The sequence below is a fragment of the Prinia subflava genome, chromosome 9 (assembly GCF_021018805.1).
Source record: "Prinia subflava isolate CZ2003 ecotype Zambia chromosome 9, Cam_Psub_1.2, whole genome shotgun sequence".
In the NCBI taxonomy this organism is placed as follows: Eukaryota; Metazoa; Chordata; class Aves; order Passeriformes; family Cisticolidae; genus Prinia; species Prinia subflava.
The window spans coordinates 10,471,563-10,496,766 of record NC_086255.1 but is presented as its reverse complement, the minus strand read 5'-3'; the positions used below and the strand labels follow the sequence as shown (position 1 = coordinate 10,496,766).

At 39.0% G+C, this 25,204-nt stretch overlaps 1 protein-coding gene across 2 annotated transcripts in view; it reads right to left on the bottom strand.

The window, feature by feature from the left end:
- SORCS1 (sortilin related VPS10 domain containing receptor 1) overlaps positions 1 to 25,204 on the bottom strand; it is a 261,844-nt gene that overhangs the window by 126,656 nt on the left and 109,984 nt on the right. For both annotated transcript variants that reach the window (XM_063405354.1, XM_063405353.1), the window contains exon 3: positions 18,456 to 18,555. In XM_063405354.1, the coding sequence (XP_063261424.1) occupies positions 18,456 to 18,555 (100 nt within the window). The remainder of the gene's footprint in view (positions 1 to 18,455; positions 18,556 to 25,204) is intronic.

Here is a 25,204-nt window from a genome sequence, read left to right as displayed (position 1 = left end):
CTCCTACAGATAAAAACAGGTATACTAGCAAGGACAGCTGGAAAACATAAAAATTATTAAAACTAGAGTGATAAGAGAGATTTTATTCAGACTGGCTGCCTGACTCACTCATTTTATAGTAAATTCCTCATTTTCCTTAGTGTAAAAATTGCTCACTGAACAGGGATAATGTCACATATCTAAATCAAAAACAGGAAGAAAACAGGTGAAGTGACAGAATCTTAAAAAGCTACATGCAGGACACAGTTCAGAACAACCAAGGAAAAGCCCACATTTTATGACTATGCTGGCTGATAAACAGTTCCAGTTTCTAAGAAGCAGAAATATGTATTTTTGTTGCAAATATTTTGTATGTTTCAAAAACCTGGTGTTTCAGGAGAACCACTGTAAACTCACATATCTTTGAAATCTCAGAAAAAACCAGTTTAATCTGAAACATCTTCAGGGGAAAAAAATGAGGAAAGTCTAAATGTTTTATCTGCTTCAAAATTAAATGTTTAAAAATGTGTCACAAAACATTGCTTTGTTTTGAAAATTTGGGCAATTTAATAAAAATTAATAATAAAGTGTTTGAGTCTCAACAGAACTGACACATAGGAGGAAATCAAAGCAATTTTTGACCCTAAGTTATGTTTCCTCCACCTCTTTTATTTCAGAAAAATAAAGCATCAAAGTTCCATAAATAAAATTAAAAAAAAAAAAGAACAAAGTCCTAACTATACAGAAGGCTAAATATTTAAGTCCTAATTAGGTGTTCTCCCAGCATAGTGAAAAGAATAAAAGAATTGGTACTAACCCTCCTTGTAGACTTGGCCCTGAATTCTTCAGAGAATTTAATCACCCTCAAACAAAGGATGGTTCAGAATTGTAAGTCTATGCTGGAGGGCCTGAGAATGTTATGCAAATGTTTTAATGCATTGTGCAGCCATCAAACAGAGAAAATAATCTACTTGGTTTGCAGGAACCCTCTACCTATGATTCTGTAAAGTCCCTGGTCTTAATCCTCTCAATTCTTCCCCACCTTGACTCCATCCTTTCTTTTCTTTTGTCTCTGATTCCACTTCTTTTGTTTATTCTCTCTTTTCTATTCCAGAAGGCAGGTGACTGCCTGCTCCCCCTCTGTGTCATTGTTTTTCACACCTCTTTCCAACTGCTTAATTAATTATTCCTTGTGTTAACTCAGCGTCACAACAGTCCAATCACAGTCCAGGAGTCTGCTGCTGCCATTAATACACAAATATCAACAAAGCACCTGCTGCAGAGAACTACAAAGTACAGTATCTGGAAAGGTATAAAGGCAGACAAAAGTAAGCTGAAACCCAACTATGACCAAGGTTTTTCTGTCATAAATGACAGAAGAAAGAAAAAAAATAAAGAGAAAGAAAAAGAGAGAGAGAAAAAGAGAAAATCAGAAAAACTCTTGAATTTTTAAGGTATTGGGATAGGGCAGTGGATGCTCCTTAGAAAGCATCTCCTCCCATGTGTGATGGGCACACTGAGAAACATAGATAGGCACTTAATTGAGAAGGCTGCAAGCAGAAGTGGGGACTAGAGGCACAGGTTAATGGGAGGCAGCAGTGACCTCCTAATAAGCAGTGAGGTATGGCTAAGATAGCAAAGGCTGGGAAGCAAAGACCTGCAGCTCTGCTTTTAGTGTAAAAAGCTGGGGAGCATTCCAAAGAGATTTGTCCTGTGGCTGAGGTGTGTGATTTCTGCAGCTGCACTCTGTGTGGATCAGAGATTTGTGGGGGACAGGGCATTGTAACAGCTGAGACATGAGGTGCTGGAAGCCTGAGCAGCTGCATTGCAGCCAGCAAGGAAAGGAGGCGTGTTAGAAACAGGAGTGCGAAAAAAAAAATTCACCAGGCTTTGACACAGCTTGCATAGAAAACCTAGTCTGATATAACCCAGCTTTATGGCTCCCTACAGCTGGAGCCATGGGATGGATGGAGCTGTTTCTCCTTTCTAATGACCACCACCTACAAAGCCAGTCATCTGGATCAAAGAGGAGTTGCCATGCTGCCCTTCAGTAGTCCTCTTAATCCACAGCAGCACACTAAAATAGCAACTAACATCTTTAAGGCAGCTCAGGAAGACATCTCCTCCTCCTAGTCTCTAGCATTAACATTTCAAAAGCAAATAAATCCTGATTCACAGAAAAGGACTCCATGTCCCCACAGACAGGCTCATGCAGTGAGTTATTTGGATGCAGTGAGGAAGGCAGACACTGAGTTTTGTTGGTGCAGAACATCAGGGATGTGTTTCACTCCACAGAAATGAGGGGGAAGCTAGAAGGGAGCAGGATCCAGTGCATACCTCAATGAGGGTGAGTTCAGGCAAACCTCTACTAAATTTATAGTAAAGAATACTGCTGTATCTATAAATCAATCTATTAATTTCAGCAGTACCTGAGTAACTACTGCAGCTGTAGTGTGTAGCTATATTTAGCTACACAGCTCTGATGAGAGAAGTTACAGTCCCCAAACCCTGACAAGGGATAGGAAATGAGGAGACCATCAGAGCTCTACCATCAGTGTGTCCCCACTTGTCAGAAATTTAGGCCAGCAGACTTTGCTCAGTTAGTAAAGGAAAGGAGGGACCCATCTCCTGTTAACTTGGGAAGCCAGGGAAGCTGGACATGTATAGACCTTCACAGATCCTGACATCAGGGGCTCCAGAAAAAGCCCAGATGAAGTCACTGATAAAGCAAAGCAGTATTGGAGGATCAGACAGCTGGATCTCTTCATCTGCAGTTAGAATATCACCCTGTAGACCGATGATACTCAAACTGTGACAAGCAATTCAACTGCAAGAAATCCTGCAGCACGCAGCCAAAAATGATGTTACACTGCTTCATGGTCCAGTGGGCAGCCTAAACCCTGACCAGGAGGAAATAAGCAGGAAGAGACTTCTCTAAGAACACATCTGTGCTGTTACGGAGCCTGTCAGCTCTGTCTTGCAATTCCTGGGAGCCACCACCAAACTCTCAACTGAAAAACCATCTCAGAGCTTCCCTGCACTCTCTTCTGTGGGATGAATGCCCCAGGGGCTGGCACAGCTGGTCTGCAGCATCTACAAGGCCACCCTTCCTTCTTTGGCCTGTCTGTACCATCCCTGAGTACACACAAGTGTGTACTCCATCAGTATCACACTTCACTTACATCTCTAGAATGCACTGGTTAAATTATTTATGTTAAAAACTCATGCTAATTGTTGCAAGTCACCCAAGAACTGTTGAAAGACATCATTCACAAATACTCTCTCCAGCCGAGTTTGATAAAGGATAATTTATCATTTTTAATGATTGAAAACCTAAGCACCAGGAATCACAGTCACATGTGGTTCAACCTCACCACAAGTGATTCTCTGCTTTATTTGGCCCCCATAAATCTCCATAAATCTTGTCTGTTCTGCTGACCTTCCACTGATTTAGCAAGTGTACATGTTCTCAGCAGCATTTTAGCTAAGTTTGGAACCTTCTGAGGAAAAAGCATTGTCAAATTCACAGGACATAATGCTTAGATTTACACTGGGATTCAGATTCCCTTTCACCAGTGGTTGTATAGATGTAGACAAATTATTTAATTTTTTTAGACTTTTTTTGTCTTCCCATCAGTTGTCTTGTCTTGAAGTACTTGTTTCCCAGTATGGGTACATAGCTGTCTACAAAACTGCCAGTAAGATTTTATATCTATTTCATTTAATTATCTTGAATACAGTAGAATATACACCAGTAATGTATGTAGGGAAACCCTAATGACATCTGTGTAGCATATGAAAACAATAAATGTTAATTATGTGGCCTTAAATACAGAGCCTGAGTACAAATATGTACGAAATACAAAAAATTATATTTATCAGGGTAACCTCCGTAACACCTCAAAGTTTTTCAGGTTCTAACTGAAATGATACATTAGAAGATCTGAAGTCCACTATGAGCCCAGGCTCATCCACGGGCTCAGAAAAAACCTTTTACTTTCTTGCCAAATATTTTACCCTGGTTTTCCGTGCTGCAATGGTGGGATACTGCAAGAGGAAGCTCTTCTGACATGCTAAGAAGAATAATTTAATTTTGCATTCAAAATGAGTCTTTTTATTGACCTCAGTGGATTTTGGATCAAGATCTGAGACTAGTAAAATGAATGTTAACCAAGTGAGACCCTGTGTGGCTGATTTTCAAACAGTGGAATACCGATTAAAAATGAGATCCATGACTCACAAAAAGCTTTGATAAATTTGCATTTAAAAGCTTGTAAACCATTCCCAAGACAGGCTTGGATTCTTATTTCCCAAGTTTTCCTTTGAATTCGCTAAGTAGTCTTCTCTGTACATTCATATTTTCAATTTATAATGGACCTTGTTCTTATTTTTGCCAAAGACTGCAATAATATACTACATTAGTAACTGTAATTTAAGAAGGGGAAAAAATCATGTTTAACATGATAATCAAACATTTATTTTTCAAATTACTCTAGCTATAATCACAATTAAAATCAGAGCAAAACATATTAATTATTCTGCTTATTACTCAGCTTAACAAGGCTACAGCCTAATAATCAGATTTTACTGCATAGAAAACTTCTGAATTTCTTATTCCTTTCTGCTTTACTATCATTTAGTGTAGCTATTTGAATTTATACTGCTACACAGAACAGGCACATTTCAGAGATATGCAACAGGTTTTAAATGGGCATATTCTCAATTCTGCTAGAAGCAATGTCACCCCAGGGTGGGGGGTAGCACAGATGAAGCCTCCCCCTCCTTTATGTTCTTGAACATTGTTCTAGAACACTGGTGGCCACATGAAACTATTTTCTCTCACATATGCAAAGTCCTATCTAAATGCAGCTTTTAAGAGTCAATAAATGCTTTTACTAACTGAACACTAAAGTGTAAGCAAATTTCCCATTAAATGACCATAACATAAACTTACCCTTTCCAAATATCCTTGCTGTGAATTACACATTTATGACAAATGTTAACATAAGTAAGTTAAGTGTTCTCTCGAAAAAAGTATCTCTAATTTTGCTGTACTTATTGGACCTGTTTGTTTTGGTTTTTTTCTGCAGACCTCCAGACTATACTTAAAACTACTGTGCTGATCACTTGAATTTATTGAAGTTCTCAAAATTCTGTGCAGGAACAACGCTGGCAATTTCTGTTCTCTCAGGCATTTTTTAGGTTGGCTAATTACATTCTCTCTGCCAAAATTTCCTCTGCAGCTTCAGAAAGAGATTGTTTCCTTCTCCCTTTCCAGACAAATACTTTTTGCAGTTTCACCACCTGCTGTTAGAGAGAGGTCCAAATACATTCTGACCTAGAAGAAGATAGATTTTAGGTATAATAGAGAAAGGAAATGGAGACATTTTTTTGTTTATTTCACTGTTTCTTAGAAATGTTAGCTTATGCCAGTGGAGACACGCTACCAGGTGTTCTTTTATTTGTGTGTTTATTTACAGGGCCCTTCCACAAACTCAAAGAGGGGAAAAATTTCTCTCTCCTGCTCTCCACAAATGGTGGAATATTTTTTTTCTGGATTGGAACACATGAAGAAGGAGACTTTTTTAAAAAGACTGTTCACTGAAGGTACTGTCTGAGAGCTGGTATCTGCCTGACCCTCTGTGAAAATCCCTCCTTTCATCACACACCCATCACCATTACCCTGCCTGTGGTCACAGCCAGCCTGTCCCTGGCAAAGAACCCACCTGGGATGAAAGTCTGACCAAGAAGGAAGAAACCCGTGGACTAAATTCACTTCAGATTAAACTCAAGCTGGACCACAGTGTGAATGACTTGACAGATTACCCAGTAATATTTTATGACATTTAGGGATGGATTTTTCAGAGGGATGAGGCATTTATTTTTTCTGAGGTTTTGCATTTTAAGGAGAGAACAGTCTTTCCACAGCTTGGATTTTGAAAACAGACAAACTTCCAGAGGGAGAAAGGGGTTTGATTTTTAGTTTTAAACTCTCCCCCTACCCAGCAAAAATAATGTTGTTTTCTTTTGATGAACCTGCTTCACTTATTTGAATTTCATTAAATATTGGTGCAGCAAGCCTAGGAAATATCTTTTTACTGAAAGACATGTTTTTTCCATCTCAAGTGGTAAAGACCATATATCTCTCAGACAGCAATAATACACAAGTGTGTACAGTGTAATGTAGCACCTATTCATATAATTCCAAACAGAACATATACACACAGCTTTACTATGGCTGTAATGTAGATATATTGAACAATATTAACCTTCTTTATAGTGGGAACATACTTTTTATTATGCACATGAATTGACTATTAATAAAAACTGTTTGTACTTCCACAGCACCTCACCCAAAAAAACCTCAGTGAGATTTTCTCAGCAAAATACATTTCTCTTTTGCAGAAGTCAGGAACTGCCACTTCCAATTGCAAAGCTCCAGTGCAGCTTTTTCAAAGTTGTGTGTTAAATGAGAAAGCAGGTAAAAAAATAAAAAAGTTACAAATTATTAATTTTTTTTTACATTTGTTCAAGTCACCTCTCCACCCCTACAGACATGAAAATAACTCAGTTCACAGAGCACTGCCATCTGTAGAGATGCAGTGACACGGGTTGTAGTCACAGAGAGCACTCCAAGTTCCTGACAGGCTGCTGTAACCCATACTGGAGTCTGTGCCCCTTTTGGTGGCAGCTGAATGAGCTGAAGGATGCCCTGGGCTGTGCCAGCCTCTCACTGGTAGGAGTCAGCTACAACAGAGCCAGACTCCAGGGCTAAGCTTTATTCACACTGGGATCCTCCTCATCAACCCATGGGTGGTTTTGTCATGGAGGTGCCCTAGCAAAATAAAACTATATGCAGATTTGGCTGTGCCTTCAGGGACCTAGATAAAGAAAGAATCTAAACTTCCATTCCTCCTGACTTAGCTCCACAAGGCTATATTGCTGAACATGAAAACTTGTTCTGGTACATCTGTTGTCCAAATGGTGTAAAAACCCACTAAACTCAGACTTCCTGCAGCTCCTGCCTGGCTGCAAACACCAGAAATACCCTCAAGGAGCCACTTCATGGCTGACTTTTCTGATCCACATCAACCATTTGGTGAGTATCAATCACATAGTTTTAGTTCAGATTATCCTCACTGAAAGCAAGGGAATCCCAAAGCCTAAAGAGGTGTGGGTTTTTTTTTTCTCTCCCTGAATTTCTTTTTAGCAAAGACTTGGCATGTTCGTAATCTCACCTTCAGGGTAGGCTTAAATCCACTCCTGAAAGACACTGAGGTGGCAGCCACACTTACACGAGAGCTGTACAGAGCATGATTTTAGTGGTTCTAACATCACAGAGGCAGGCTGTGACAAACACAGCACTTGCTGCTGGCCAGTTAAGATACACTGATAATGTATCCTGGTGATCATTATCGATCACCAGGAGAGAAAAATGCTTTTATCGATATTGTTTTACTGTTTATTTAGAGCTGTGAGCTGCAGACACACTCTAGGGAGAAAGGTACACCTCTCCAGTGTATTGTCATGCAAGAAAGGACAGGCCCTGAGGCTCAAGAGAGTTGTGAGGTGCACAGCTCTTGCTGCCCTCAACTTTCAGAGCACAGTATTTGTACTAGCAAGGCTCACAGCATGTTTGTCCTACAGTTGCTGGAAAACCTTTTCTGTAAAATAATTGGGGCACATTAGCTGAAGGAAGAGAACAAAAAGGGAAAAAAGTAAGCCATATCATCATATGAAACATATCTTTCACCTGGAGTTTTCTTATACTCCTGGTGACAAGTGAGAGAGAGATTAAATTAAAAGTCTCATGAAAATGTTGTCCCCAAGGTATATACATGTGTGGTCTGGAATTGTCACTCTTGCCATCTTTAGCAAAGTTCCAGTAATAATGAAAAGGAGAGGAAAACCCAACAAGTTCTAGCAGGCAAAGAGCCAGAGCTCCAATAACAGCGACTACAATGGGGAAAAAGTGATAGATTTCAGAAGGTGCCCAAGAGGGCAAGGCCAATCTCTTTGGAATAATGGGAGGCTTTGGTGGTAATTGATTGAACATTCCTGTGAGAGCTTGCAAATGGCAGCGACACACTTGGAACAGTAGCTACAGGAAAGGTTTGGCATCCTGGAACACATGGAAAAGTGTTGCTGGTAGTACAGAAAGAGAATAGTGAAGCACTCGAACAAGGAACCTGACTTGGGACACAGCTCCAAGGTTTGAATGTCAAGACGTTTTTTCATTAGAGAAATTAATTTAAGGTTAAAAAGGAACCAATGTTCCACCATGTAACACCATGCCACTGGTGTCGGGCACACAGGGGTCTGGAGCAGCAATGATCTGTGACACTGCTACAGTCAACCATTGAGTGACTGAATTAAGCTTCCTCTATCCCTCCAGGATAACCTAGTGCTACTCTGCCAAACAGGCTCAAATGACAGATGCTTTCTTTTTTACACCTCTTTTTTTTTTTTTTTTTTTTTTTTTTTTTTTTTTTTTTTTTTTTTTTTTTTTTTTTTTTTTTTTTCCCTATGAAAGGGTTTGTTTATATCTTGTAAGGTCACAAACTTGCACAGGTGACTTGCTGTTTGCTATTCCCTCTCAGAGAGAAATGGTATAAAAGGAGATCTGGAAGACTGTGATCTTCCAGCATCACAAGAATTGGGAGAAAAGATGATTTTGTGGCTAGGATTTCAACCAAAATCCTGTGTCCAGTTTCTGTCTGTAGCTGATTATTTTTTGACCTTAGAAAAAGATAATTTGATATAATTCATAAACTAGGATTGACAATACTTCTCCTGAACTACCTATTGGGAAAAAAAAAAAAAAGTCAAACACCCACACAAAAAACTACACCCACACCAACCAAAAAAAAAAGGTCTCAAGTAGAAGCAGAGAAACAGAGAAACTTTCTTCCCCAGTTGATATTACTTGGGTTCATCTGCAATTGTTCTTTACTTCCTGGGAGCTGAGAACATGGCATTAGGGAGGACATATGGATGTGTTTGTGTTTCTCCCTTCACTGCCAAAAGCTAAGCACAAACTGCTGTCATTCAGATTTGCTATGCTATTACATTGATTATTTACCATTAGTAAGACTAATAAATGGAAGACAAGTTGTACACCAGAACCCAAAGGAACAGATGCTGCTCAAACACAGAGAAAAAAAATCTCTTCCCTATAAATTCTTAACTTATAAATAGGACAGAATAATCTTGGTCTTGACGCAGAAGAGTGAGTCACAATAATATGATTTTGTGTTTTCAGGGCAGCATAATGTCCAGGAACAGCTGTAAGCTCATTGCCATGCTTATTATTAAGGAATTACTTCTAATGGATTTTCTTCACCAGAAAGCCACATCCAGAGCACACGATATGCCCAAGAGCAGAGCTCACAGAAATTGCCTGTGAGGAGACAAAGAGGGACCAGCAACCACACCACACACACAAGGCTGGATCCTCTAAAACAGATTCTGTTGAAAAAAACAACACAAAAAAAATAATATTGAAACTCTGTGCAATGTGATGTGCAAAGGAGGCCTAAACCAGGGGAAGGTGATATTTTTAACCATATCTGATGAAGATACATCTGCTAATTCTGCATTAAGATTAGGCATCACAAACTGAGGTTCTGTTGGTAACTGTGCAGCTGCTTGGAGAACATTTTCCATGGCTTTCTGTCTTTAGTCTGTATGGAAAAAGATACTGAACAAACACATAAGCATCTCATCACTCCACAAGAGAGAGAAAAACCTGAGAAATGCCTGCACATACCGAACTTGTAATGCAAGGACCAGACCACAGTTTCCTTCTAATTTTCCTTATTACCTCTAATGAAGGAGTTAGATACATGGGACTGGAGACTGAAGAGATTTTATATTTACACAGAGGCAAAGAGAGACCTAAGTGCATATATGCAGCAGAGAATTCGGTGTTTTGCATTGAAGCTGTTCAGAGCAGACTTTTGACAACAACAGAATCAGCAAATTGATTAAAAATGTAATTTCAGTACCATTATTATGTTCCATTGTTTTCAGTAGAATTTATCTTGGTAAATCTCTAAAGAATTTTAAAAGGAAACATTTCAAAACAAAATAGCTTTAGCTTTTTGCACCCAAAACATTGTTATTCTAACATCAGTCTCTTCAAGACAGAAAAGTCTTAGATGACCTCAGCAGAAAAAAAAATAGTGTTTTGACTAGGAATAAGTGCTTTCAATCAATATGATTTCTTTCTCTAAGTAATAAAATCCATTATTCATAATATTCTATATGCAATAGAAAACTGCAAATTTGATTTTTGCTTGTCAAATACTGTGCTAATTTAAATGTTTCTGGAAAACATTATCTTTTGAAAATATTCCACCAGCTTTTTAACTGCAGTGTCAGTTTAAGAAACAGCAACAAAAGTGTGTTGGCTCACAGATTTATGGTAACAGTTGGCCACACTCAAAATTTACTACCAAGTATTTCTCTAAAATCCTCACGTGTTCTTCTTAGCAAATGTGCACAGAAACACAACTGTGCCCTGAACATTGACCACGGTCTGATCTCACTCCCCTATCCATGAAAACATGCTTAGGAAACAGTGGTCATGGGCTTGATCCATTAAATCAGAATATATAGCAAGAACTCGTCTGATAGTTCTTTATGAACATATCTTGGTCTGCTTGATTAATGTCAACCTCAACACTACCCTCAGCACTGCCTCCAAGAATTGTCATTATCATTGCTGTGCTCCCTCAACAGCTTTCTCTCCTCTGTTCTCACTTACCCCTAAAACATTTACCTTTACAGAAACATTGACCACAATTCAGTACTTCTGAACATGGTAGAAAGAGATTCCTCCATAGAAAAATTGATTTTGTGCAAATTTGTGGGAGACTCATGCCCATGTGAAAGCCACATCGTGGTAAAGAGAAAGAGAATGAATCCTGTGTGTTCCCACCCACAGCGTTCCTACGCCATTACTCTCAAAGCTCTATGGTAAGAATTGTATTTTCCTCGCTCCCCAAGTTATATGCCCTTTCTAAATGTTTTAATTCCTTTTTTGACTGCTATTGAGAAAGAGGTGGAGAGATGAGAATCAAAAGATACAGATTACAATGCCTTATTTTCAGTAAGTTTTGACCCTCAAATTCTGTTTTGTGTTAAATTTGACTCATTTTTAAATTATTATTATCATTATTATTCTTGCTCTGGAAAATCTCTTCTTGTCCCTGCAACAAGAAACCTAAGCCTGTCACTCTGTAGCACTAAAAGGAAAAGGTCATTCATGGTTTTTGCAATATCTTTTTCATACCAGACACTTAATTATTCCCATTTTCTCCACAAAGCTTGGCTGCTTCCTCAAGGACCGCTTTCTCTCAATTTGATATATGAGTCATCACTTGTTGGTCTCTAGTTCTCGTGCTATTTGCATACAAGTCAAATTCCACATTTTCTTAGCAGTAGATGGCTTTCTAATTGCATCCATTAATCTTTGCCATCACTCCCCTCTCTCTGCATTTCCTAGCACTTATCAGTCAGAAGTTTAATAATCAAGAATATTTTTCTTGTTTATTTTCTTCACTTTCTTCTCCCCGTACTCCAAGCACAGCTAGACAGAAGGAAAAACCCTAGAGTATCCTGTCATTTCATCATTCATTTCTGCATAACAACACCTCTAGACTGCAGAAGGAGTGAGCAGTTGCTATCTGCTGGCAAACGTGCCCTACAGATTACACTGTCTGCTAATTAACAGACTGTGCTTTGCTGCGGGCCTAGCAACGGAGGGTTGAGTGGTCAATATTCAAACAACATTTGGGCTTTCTCACATTATCATTTCCAAAGTGCCACAAAACAGCCATTTTATGGTCATGCCACAGATCTTTTTCCCTTGAAGGTGAACTTCTGAAGATATATAGTATGAAGACAACTTCAAAATTTCATGCTCCTACCACGACACAAGAGGGAAAGGAGATAAAAGAGATTTAGTTATGTAACTTTAATACCTCAAAACCCAGAAGGTAACTGAAAAAAAACCCCTGCTGAACATATTTTTAGCCCAACTTTATGGGACACTGAACAAACTGACTTTTAACCACTTGGGACCAGTTTTTCATAAAAAAAAAAAAAATCAATATTATGGCAACTGGCTTTCTTCCTGGTTTAAACAGCCTGTCTTACTTATGGAAATGGATGGAGCTACAAGTTTGAAACTAAGACAGGTCTGTTCTTGCTCTGCCATCAATCCCAGCTGCCTGTATATGGCCTGCAACTAACAACATATTGCTCCTGTGCTCTCTAAGCTGCTGGCATATATCCTTCCTTGCCAAAAGGGATCTCATCTGTTCCAGAGTATTTGGTAAAACACAGAGGAATTAAAAAGGGATGAAAGAATTGAAGGAAATTCAACAAGAGATTATCTTGCATAAATTTTAATTGTCCACTTCGTAGAAAACAGGGAACAGACTCAGAGGGGAAAGAACACTTTTGAAACTCTGAAGTTGAATTCCGTGGCTTATACCTCCCTATCATTAGTTTCAACACCCAGGGTGCCCTTGGAGACTTCTGTGAGATACAAAGGCATACTGTAGTGCTACTTTGAGTGAGGAAATGTCAAAACTGCCACTAGTTTTGATAGGCTTACAAGAGCAGAAGTGGAATAAATGGGCTTTGATTTCACTTCATCTCTAAGAAGAGATATGGATGTAGAGTAATGGCAAGGGCTTTGTGTGTAATGGCTATTGTGAGAGCTGTCATGTACTGCAGCCATGAATCAGAAAGTTTGGTAGCAGACGCTGTCAGACACTTCAAAAGAAAAGATTCACTTTGAAAGGTGAGGCTCTGCCTTCAGTTTATTAATATGGACCAAATGATTGTTAATTATTTGTTTCCCCACGAACTCGGTATTAAAGACAGCATCAGCTCTGCAGTGACACATCTTCACTGACTACAGAGAAACTGCCCAACTGCCAGATCACATCCAATAGATGTGAGCAACAATCTACCTTTCTAAACTAGTGAAAAATTCTCCTTGCTTGCATGTGGGAAGCAGAAAAGACAGTCTTCTGAAATGAAAATCAAGTCTATACTTGTTTGTCTGGTTCACAGCTGGAATTACTCTTGAATCTAAAGGTATTAAAAGCAAAAGTGAAAACTATAATTGCATTAACCCAAGGACATCCCAAGATTATCAGATTTTCCAGTTACCACCACCAGAGGCTTGTAAAGCAGTCGACTTAATCCATCATTATTGCTAAACTGCAGAAAATTAAAGACTTCTTAATTCTCAGTGTGAGACATCCCTCTTCCCATGGGCAGTGAACTGTTTGCATGTGTACAGTACTACCCATTGAACCACCCCTGCAGTCCAAGATAATCTCCTGTAGGGTCAGGATTTCAACCCTTTTCTGATGAGGTGGAATCTTTAGCTCAAATTGCTGAATGAAACAGATTTAGGCCACTGTACTGAGAGAAAAAACAGAAGTGAAGAAGCATCCCTAGGTTCTTCCACTGGAAGACCATTGGATAAAAGGCATGTGTAGTACTGTCCAACCCAAACTGCCTATCAGGTAAGTGAAAACAGGAGATAAATCCCACACCATATTGTCTCAACTCCCTCCCTCCAAAATACTGTCTCTGAAGCAAATTATGAGGTTATAAAGAATCGTTACTTGTATTCATAGCATAGGAGACATTTCATGCACCATCCTATGTTATACAGCATTTAATCCAAAGAGAAGCTTCCATTTGAACAAATTTATGTTTTGATGTCCAAAACACTGCAGGACAAGCTGGTTCCTCCCTTTAAAAAGGTATGAAAATATTCTCAATAAACATCTCCTTGAAATCTCCCACCCACTACAACATTAAAAAAAAAAAACCAAAAACAACACTGACCACAAAACCCTAAACAATTCCAATCATTCACATATGTCTTTTTGGTCTCTTATGATGTCTTTTTGAAGGCTGGACTCACAATGTGCAGCTAACAAGGAGCTTTCCTTCCAAATAAAGGAGGAGAGCAAGGAAATAATTGCTTTTATCCCAGCAAGAGAGGACTGCAATCCCACGCTGTGCTGTTGGCGTGGCTGACAGGGGCTGGTTTCTCACCATGCCCAGTTTGCTAAGGGTGCCATCCCTCGATGGCCACAGGATTGACTCAGTGCACAGTGAGGTGTGCTCAGGGCTCTGCTGAGCTCCAGCCTCCCCACTACAAACTGACAGCCCCAGCACTAAGGTTCACAGAGGCCACGAGGGGGACTCCCCCAGAAATAACTGGTTTTTCCTTGACTGAAAAAATCAAGACCTGCCGTCACATCAGAGTTCTGGAAGTTTCCGTAGTGAGGCAGGTCAGAGAGAATTTTTAAAAGTGTTCCCAAACCGATTTTAGCAACTGAAGATAAGCAGACTCCTGAGAAACCACAATTCCAGGTGGAACTGTTCACCTCTATGGACACTTTCCCCAGCTCTTACAAGGGTGGGTACACAGGCAAGGGTAAAGCACACAGCTCTAGGTCTTACCCTTTATACAAGAGGGCACTTTACATTTCAGAAACTGAATTCCCTAAAGCAAATAAACTTGCCTAATACCACAGGATAGAAAGTGGCAATCAGTCATTCTCATTTCAGCTAATAAGGGTGAATTTTCTACTGTCTTGACTAATAGAAACTTCTGCCAACTATTCTGTGCAGAACCACCAGCCAATGCTAGAAAGAACAGAAGGATGGGCTGCCATTCCTTTAATTTCCTTTCATTTAAAACTCATTAATATAAATAAATTTGAAGTAGTTGGGGATCTAGCCAGCATTGAAACCCATGCAATTTTATTTACAATAAATATGTGCTATCTTGGTGCTACACACTCAACAGGACAATGCTTAACACACTATAATAAAGGTGATAAACACAAGCAGTGAATATCAAGGAAGAGGAAAGCATCTGTAATCCATTCATCTTTAAAGAGAGAAAAAAAAATGGCAACACTGTTCCATACAGCAATTAAAATCTGAACAGTTGGAGGAGTAAAGTGAAAAAAAAAATCAGGGCTGGCCTGCAGAAAGGGAGAGAAAAAATAAAACAAATAAACAAACAAACACTACCACAAAAATTCAAACCCACAGGAAATATCTGATGCACTAGTCCTATTAATAGCATAAAAGTCACTGGCAGATACTATCACCCAGAATTTGTTAATTAACTGAAGATACACAGATACAAGGGCTCAAAAGTACAAAGAACGAATGGGCTGCACAAACTGGCTCTTTGCAGAGAACACAGTGTGCTTCCTACGAGGATACAGCATCTAAATTAGCCAGCAGCACTTCCTGAGTCAAAGAAAACCTCCAGTTAAACAAATTCCAGAGTTCCCACCATGACCCATTCACTTTTTATGTGCATATGCCTATGATTTTCCATGCAATGAGTAAAAACAACCTATCTGAAAGGCTTTTATAGAGAAAGACTGTAAAGCTTAGTGCATGTGAGTTTCTAGGAAAATGAACGACACACTTCTGTGAAAATAGAATTTCAAGGTAGCAACTTGGATTTCCATTTTAGTTTAGCTTGTAACCCATCAGCATTATTCACAAACAGTATTTCTTCACGTAGAAGCATTCAAATAATTTTCTTTCTCATCACAAAGGCTCTATGAACCTAACAAATAAACCAATGTTGACATACCTAAGCCTAGGGATTTATTGCACATTGCACATATCTCTTCTGGAGACTTGTTGACAAATACTCAAACAGGCTCTGTGTCTTGGGCAAGATCCATGTGGTACATTTTTTACCCCCTGATCAGCGTCATCTGTCATAGGACCAGGTAGCACAGTAATTCAGGAAAAAGAAAGAAAACCAAAAAATGTTTCCACTCCTCTTTGCCAGGACTTATACATCATTATGTTAGTAATCACTTTCTGTCATTTCCTTTGGAAAATATTGTAATTCAGAAAAATGCCAAGCAACAGCAATAGGTCGTCAGTTGAAATTGTAAATAATGGTTGACTTTGTTCTAATTTTTTTTTTCAAGCATCCTTTTGCAATATGACATTGCCTGCAATATCTGGTTAAAGGGTTTAATTTCGTTCAATAAAGAGACAAGAATTGGAAGTCAAAAGCTTTTAGAAATAAATTGGCATGCACGGGCTGTGGGAAGCTCTGCAAATACTGGGTATTTATAGACCCATTTTTTTTTTCCAGATAGAGAAGAGCAAATAAATTACAACAAACAATTTATTCAACACATGTTGTTGTTTGTTCATTTCCAGAATGTGAAAATAATCAGAAATTCATGAACAAATCTATAAATTATTTTAATAAATCCAATTACATGCATTCTACTGTTCTAACTGCTCTGCTTTGCAAAGAAGAGACAAGACTTACATAAATGGAACACTTGCTTTTTTACATTACAAGTAATCAGTCCTGAGTCAGCTAAGTTCAAAATTTACCTTCTATTTCAAATGGAATTACTCTTAAAAGTTAAATACGTGCTGAAACAATTTTTTTTTTCCCAAAACCAGGCAACTCCAGTAAGTTAAGTACATGTTGACCTCCCTTACGGATCACTGCTGTAGCAAGGTCTCTCATCCAATAACTTCAAGAAGAAAAATGGACCATTTTCTTTTCCACTACTGAAGAAACCTCTTCTGCTAAGGAAGGCCTTGTGGAACAAAGGATATCGAAGGCTGCAGGTGCAGTCTGAGAAATCACCACATACAACTAATATTTAATGAAAACACACTGTTAGCCTTTGTCCAGTACTAACTGCAGCAGTGTGTAAACCCTTCACGTGAAGAGTATGAGTTTTAGAAAATTCATGAAGCTTAGAGTAGTTGAGTTCTACATTTTAAAAGTATTTCTGCAGCTATCAACCCCAACTACATTACTGAAACAAGATGCAATTTGCAAAGTGACCAGAGTTTCTGAAAGTGTTATCAGAATTTCAGGGGATCAGGTCTCAGGAGCTATAGATTTTTCCTTGGTGACAGATTTTTAAATATGTTTCCTTCAGCTTTTCATTTCACAGCCAGTATAATAAAAGGTCTTGAGCTTCAGTACTTTCACTTTCCCTGTAGAAGTATTTTTAGTGTGCACACATGCCATGCCCTCTTAGCCTCAGGGGACTATTTGGGTGTCTAAAATTAAATGTTTATTGATGGAATGGCCTGATGTTTTACAGAAACAGACAGCATAAGGAGGGCCTCCAAAAGTTCTCCCTGCCAGCCTAACTCTGCTCCCGCTTAGATGAACTTAGAAAAATTCAATCTTGGACCATTACCTAGGTCCTCTCATCCCAGGTGTTGCAGCTCTCCTCTGGCACGGTACCACATTGACTACAAGCCAACTTCACAGCAGACTTCTGCCAGAAAAGATAGTTCCACACTTCTGCCTGAAAGCTTTTTCCTTTCATCTGTTTCGTTTTTGAGCTGGAAAGGGATTAGTTTTCAGGCAGGTCAGTCCTGGATCCAGCTCACCAGATGGCTACACAAACACGGGTGGCAGAGAAAGGCAGGGAGTGGGAGGGTGCCGGATGCAGCCAGAGGTGATGAAGGCTTTCACTGCCAGCCTGCACTTCAGTTGGCTTTCTAAAGGACATTTAAGTGACCTGATAGTTCCATTCTTCAGCTCTTAGAGAAGAGCTTCATGTCTTCTTAAGGGTCAGTATCAATGAGATGACATCTTTCCACTAATTTGGGGCCATTTAATCACAATTTAAACTGTTAAGCATTGTCCTCTGTGGTTAGGACAACTCCCTCTTCTTTCAGAGCCAGTCCTAATGAACACATAATTGTTTCAGTATAGTGAGAACTCCATTATAGTGACCTCAGCTGCCCAAATACACCCAGCCTCCTTTAGGTGAGTCTTTACTAACATTTTCTGCCAATGTAACTCAGCTTTGCCTGTAGTGACTCAAACTATGCACAAGCACTGAAAAACAAGGGATCGAAAATGAAAAATTTTGTTAAAAATGTACCTCGAAGAAGGCATCCAGATTCCTTTCATGAATATGTCAGCATTATAAATTCATAGTAAATTGTTAGTCAGTAGGGTGTCTGAATGATTAAAACCTTCTGGGCTTCGAAGGCATTTTCTCTGCAGGAATTTGTCAAATCCTGTTCAGTTCACTATTGGGAGCACTTAAAAGACAAATACTGTTACATACAATCTGGTCACTGTAGATGCATTTCTGCCATTCTAACGAGTCTCTCTCCCTTCCAGACAACAAAATCAACACCATCCAGAAGGTAAGCAAACAATTACATGCACAGTACATGTCCATTTAATGGCCATTCTTCCCTCAAGTATCACTGGTAGTTAGTATAGGTGGTACAATTTGGGTTATATTTTGATAAAGTAACGCATTTTTTTCAAGGCAAGAATGACAAAGAGATTCCTGTACTTAAACAGTAACGGATATTGAGGAAATTAGAAGAGATCTCCAGGACAGCATTAGCATCATAAAGCTAAAATGAGCCAACACGTTGTCACCTACCTTACGTTTGTTTGTTGGGCAAACATACAAGTAGCTCAAAATAGTCTTCAGACCAACTTTATCATTCAGTTTCTCATATGTTGTCCCATAATCTGTTGACCTACAATTCAAGAGAGATTCTTATAAGTACAAACACTTAATCACAAAACCACAAGTCACTTGGCAGCTTTTCAATATAAGTCATGTTTTAAATAGCAGAATGGTTCTCCAGAGCTTTTGCAATGATTCATGTAGTATATAATGATACTTAATTATATACACACAGCATCATGTGCGTGTTTATAATTTGCATTTAAATTAGATTAGGAAAAATTAAACCAGCATCTTCCCAAAGCATCTTAAACATGCACATTAAGAAATGCTACATTCTGCATACAGAAGATAATGATTGTCAGAAACGCCAAACAGCAGATAGCAAGAGACTAAGGTTATCAATTCATCATATACTCCAAGCTTAGACTAATTTTGTTAAGATGGCTCATCTCAGCATATTCCAAAGTAGCTTCTCTGACACTGACTAGAAGAAAGGATGGACACAAGTGCTTTATTCTTGCTTTAAACACCACCATTCAGTAGAGAAAATAAAATATTTCTGAAATGAGGGTTGCCCATAAAAACACTGGCTACATGCCTTGGGGAAGAACAAAAGTGAACAAATAAGAATGTCCAGTTCTCCTTTAAGAATTACTCTTAACACGTGACTGGAACCAAGATCAAACATCAGCAGAGGTTTTGTTCATTATGCAGCTCATGCTTGCCTGAACTCTGTCCCAGTATCCCAGAGATTTAGACAATCAGCAGATATTTAGATAATCGGCCGAAACCACTAGAGTTGGCATCCATAAATTGCAGAAAGGGACATGTATCTATCTGGGTAACAGACATTGAAAAACATGACATACTCCTGTATCTCACCTGTAACATGTACAAATGGGCTTATACAGAACTTCACTCTCAAGAAATAACATGAATTTCCCCTTTTGCTAAGCACTTCAAAACCAGACATTCTGAAGTAAAATCTTGGCACCCATTATTTGCAGGTTCTCTCCTATCAGGGCAACAGTGGCTAAATTCACAAAGTCATTAAGCCTTTAATGCTTTCTCTTCTTTTTTTGTGGAATAGGGAAGGTGGAACATTTCTGAATCAAGTACCATACCTACATTCATATTCTAGCTTCTGGGATTTCAGATTTTGCAATCAGTACATGAATAAAACAAGAAAGCAGCAGCTTAGGGTTTTATCCATGAAAGATGAATTGCACTAAAACGTGAATCTGCATTAAAGCTGAGTCTTTCTATTTAGGAATTTTATGGAAGCCTTTGCACTTCTCTGCCAGCTCATATAACAACTGGCCTATGATTTATGTCCATAGATTTCTCCTTTCCTCCAATAAACACCCGCCCTCCTGTGTGCGTGTATGACCTTTGGTGTTTAGAACATTAACGTCAAATTCTCATCTGCTGACTGATCTTTCCCTTTATAAGGTCATCTCTCTCAGGAGCACATATAAACTAACTGAGCTATTTCCTCAGAGGACTGAGGAGCAGGATACTGTTCTGGTTGTTTCTGTTACTGAATATTTCAGAGATGCTCCAGCTCCCAGGTGAGGGGATCCACAGCAGGATGCTGAACACAGCCTGGCCAAGGACTGCAGCTTCCCTTTGTCACCTTGCCCCACCTCACCACCCACTCTTATCAGACATGAGTATTCCTGCTGCTGTCTGCCTAATCCCCAAAAGCAACCCTTTGTGAAGGCTGAGCTGACAAAGACATGCAAAGATAGTAAGGACTACATCTGACCTGCTAAGTTAGGAAAAAAACATTAACAAAATAATTCTGCTTTTTCTTGTACCGGTGACAATGAATTCAAAATGGGATCCTTCAAAAGGGGATAGGAGCAAAGAAAATCTGAGACATAAAACTTGCTTTGAAATTGTTCAAGGAAGGCAGCCAGTACCCCTGCCACAACACAGGCAAACTTATGTCAACAGCCTATTGCAAATGGTAATCTCAGACTTGCCAGCCACTTCTTACTTCAAATCTCTAGGCAATTGTTTTGCATTCACAGCTTTATTTACAGGTAACACTCCATACAGATGGAAGCGTGTGCTTCTGTCAACATCCATAAAAGAAACTGAAAGATTTAAAAGCGTAGAAAAACATTTTTTTATCAGATGAATGAATTCACAAGCAATTGAAGGAGCTACTATTAGATCTTGCTCTCATTATTGTGTTCTAAACTGACAATAGCAAGCCCTTCTACCTTCCCATTTACCATTTTTTTCTTTTGTACCACTTTGCAATTACCCTTAGTTTTAACAAGGGGCAGGGGGAAGGGGAGGGGAATGTTATGTACACAACAGCAGATAGGCATCCATAAGTGTTTTAACACAAAGAAATGGTAAAACATACATTGGCAGAGCAGTGGGAAAAAAGAATTCTATCAAAGGAAACCCTGCATACATGGGAAGTCTCTGTTGGGATGTAACCCAGGCATATCACCAACCTGCATTCATCTTATTTCTATTATATGTATATGTGTACAAGCAGGCACTGATTAGCAGCCTAGATAATGAGCTTTGTTTGTCTTATTAAATGGGTGTCAAAGCAGCATGAGACTCCTAACTCATAAAAACACATCAGCCTTTGGATGGCCCAGGGAGGCAGCCTAACCTGGAGAGCTGCAAAAGACAGATGCACCTCAGCAGGGTGCAGGCACTAATGACAGAGTAGGATCAACAAATTCAATTCCAGTTATCTGAAGGGGAAAGGATATGTAGCAACATCTCCACATTTTGTGTGGAAGGCTGCTCCTCTGAAGTTCTGCAGAGAGAAATCAGTTTTAGTCCATGAGCAAGCAAATGCCTGGAGAAATCACTGTAAAGGACTAAACCCAGGACCTGCAGAGCTGAAAACACAAAAATAAACTATTCCTTCTAAATAGCTACAGCTAATGGAATAGCTGTAAGTAAAGGAGTGAACAGTAAGACCTATTTTATTGTGTCTTGGGTAGACGTGTGTTGCAATGGTGTCTCAAATTGTTTGGGGGGAGAAGGGGGATGTGAGTGGCACACGCTGGAGATGTCACTGAAGTGCAGATGACACTAGAATAATAATATTCAGAAAATAAAAGTATTTTGACTCAATTCTGAATTTATTGTTAGCATTCTGTCCTGACACCTGTCCCACAATATGAGTTATCATTGCAATCATTAAATCCCAAATTTTACCAGTAGTTGTTTAAAATCCGATTCCCTATTTTTCAGTACAGCAGAAGTCAATGCAAGAAGATAAACATTTCATGATTACTAGCTCATTTCACAGCATAAAAATGTACCAAAGTTGTGGAATTGAAGCTCTGGCTTTCCCAGTAATAAATTAAAACAAAACTAGAAACATGTAGAATCATTTCTGTTTTGCAAACTATTTGCAAGAAAGCTGACATTTAAATAACTTCATTATTATTCATTGACAGGGCTTTTCCCTCTCCTCCCGTCAGGGTAAATGACATTTCTATTACAGTATTATAATAAACTCCTGCACATTTTAAATAAAGTCACTGAATTTCATTAGTCCACCTACTGTCAGGAATATATCTCAATTCATTCCAACCAATATTTCACAATTACAATAGGCATTCTGAATCAACCAGCAACATGAACCCTATGGAAATTTTCTTCTTTCTCAAGAAGCACAGACTGACATTCAGAGTACTGTCAGTTTGAATATATAGATTAAATAAATTCCCTAGCAAGTTGCTGTTTTCTCCTTTGTTACAAATTTAAGGTTGCCCATAGTTATTTTACATAAGATGCTGAAGACTTGAAGAATCAAACAATTGATCATTTGGTCAGGAGAGGTTTGATTGTTTGGGTATTTTTTTTGCATCAAGATCTTTCTGGAACACTGTGTTAGAAAAAAAGAAAACCATTACTTGCAGACTTTAAGATGTCTCATGTCTCCTGCTTATTGAGTACAGTTTTCTTTCCATGTTAACAGATTAGGTTACTTGTTATAACACACATCATTAAGAAGCAATCACTTTAATTGGCACCATTAACTTTTTTTTCCTTTTCCCACCAGTCACGCCTGGTTTTCAGGTATTAACTTGGCTGCTTCCCCAGGTCCACCATGAGAACACTGCATTCCATGTCCTTACCCCTCTTCCCCCCAGTTTAATTTGCTGCTCTAACCGTGGTGCCAGTGGCAGGCAGCCCTGGCAGGCAGGGCCAGAAGAAGCAGTGATGTGTTCTGTGAGCAGCAGAGCAGGGCAGCCCCTCCTGACCAGCAGCAGGGATGGGCTCTGGCCTCCTTCTCCTTCTGCACACGAATTTACCCCTGGCACAAGGCAGGCATTTCCAAGCTGAGCAATGACTATTAGATCTCGTGTTCCAGCCTTGCACATAACCCTGTTTGCCACCTGGTTTGCCTCCAAAGGGAATGGCCAGGTGAGCACAAGATGTGCCAGTTGCTGTTGTATTAATCTCTACAAGAGCAGATTTTTGGAAAGAAGCCTTTCAGATCGCAGAGGGCAGAACTGCAGAGCCACAGGCTGCACTTATAAAAGGCCTTCAAATGAATGAGGTTTTGAATAAAGGAATAATTAAGACATTAAAAATGATCTTTCATGTCTAAATGCAAAAAAATACTGGAGCTGGTCATTCTGGAGCAGATTTGTATTCCTGTGTGGAATGTTTTAAGCCTGTTTGTAAACTCTGCTGTAGAGTTGCTGACTTTCACATTCTTTTTTTTTTTCCTGGGGAGACTTTGAGGTTGAGGTGTTATTCCTTCATCTCTTAAAATGAAACTCCTTACTTTGGTTTCATAGCCAGGCAGTAAAGTTCCCAATTGATTTTTGCCATACCACCATGTTTCACAAAAGCTAGTAATGTCAAAGTCTTCTTCAGCAGCTAGCCATTTATGTTCACATGTTCCTCCTCTTAAGCCCTTCACAAGGCATTGATAGATACCACTTCTGGTCTAATGCCTCTTTTGATTTAACTCCTTCATGGGCAACCCTGGTATTTTTTCCAGAAAGTTATAATGCCTGATCTCAGTTTCTCTGAGAAACTTTTCTTTTTTTTTTGTTTTCACAGAAAGTTACTCTTGCTTTGCAAATTACCTTGCTTCACTGGGACACTTCTCACCACTGTCTGTCTTCTTAATTCATTGTATAAATAATTCCCCAAGGCTTTTCACATTTCTAATGGGATCTGTTTGCTTAGCTCATGGAGACTGACACATTTTGAAAGGAGATTTACAATTCCACCTGGAAGAGCAATTTCAAGATGTAAACACAGTAAGTTCTGTGTCCTTGGACAGAATTTCCATACAGAAAAGAGCTTCATAGGATTATTGTAAGAGTTTGGTTCAAGAAGGCAGTGGTCAGACATCAGTGACAAGCCAGTGCTGGTCAGCATTTCTTTAAATATCTGTCAGCATTGCACATGTCACAACTTTAAAACACTTCCAATTTATCCAACCAGGTTGAAATCAAATTTATAGATATTTCCAGGGTTAAGAAAAATAAGAGATTTCAAAATATCTTACTCAAGGGACCCACATGCCTCATTCCCTGGGTGAACAAGTTTCTGATTGCTTTTTTCTCAAGAGGCCCTCAGCAGGCTGGAAAATAGTACTGTTCCCACTGCCTAGGTAGGGAAACAGGGAAAGACTAGATAACTAATCCTACATTTGAAGGAAGTCTGTGACAGAGCCAAATTCAAGTCCCCTCAGGCTCCACCATCTCCCCATTCCATCCTGACAGTTTTAAATTTTCTGGGGTTTTGTGAGTATAAATAAGAATTGGAAAAAGTCTTGCTATCAATAGCAAAAGGATGAAATACAAAATTAGAAACAGTTCAAATAGGCATTTTATAACAGATCTAAACTTCCATTTTGAAAATATTTAGCTTCCAGCCTGAGTTGTGACTGTAGGTTTTACCAGAAATTAACTCATAAATTTCTATGAATTTAATGAAATGTGTGTTTTTTCCCCCTCATGGGAAGAATTTTCTCATCACATAATAGTTTCCCCACTTGCAGAAGCCACCAAAGAGACTTGAAGAGGGAGTAAAGAAATTACAAACAATACGAAACTATTAAATTGACATTTCTCTGCATAATCAGTTAAAGTAATTCAATTTTCTTCTTTTCATTTTCAATCAACTTTTATTTGGAGTAATCTAAATGAACAGAAACCTACACAGTCAAATTTCTTGTAATTTTTGGCTTAATATAGTTCAGCTGATCATTGCTATAAATAATTTAAAGATGTGACAAGCAGAAAAAGTAGCTCATATTTTATCATCCAATCTCCAGTCTACATATTGCACTGGACAATTTTTCAAAATATTACCCAATTCAGAAAGAAAACAGGGCAGTGAGAGGGCCCTGAGACGTCATCTGTAGGTGACACAGATGAACTGCTTGTTTCTCCTTCAAATAATGGTTCAAGAAGAATAAATTTGGCTAATTTGCCTTCCATGCTGTTTCAGTGGAGAGTTGGTAACTCGGGTCACCACTCCATGGAAGCAGAAAATCCTTGTTCCTCTGTCAAGGTTAACAAGAATTTGGCCAACTGCTTCGGAAGTCATGGGATGATGACAGTGGGAATACTCCAACAGCAGACAAGGCATGCTGTATGGGATGAAAGGAAATTGTGCAGTCAGGGTGAGGTTGTTTCTTACTCTCATCTGTGTCAGATGAAAGGTGAACGAAATGGTCGATTATGATGAACATGGCAGAG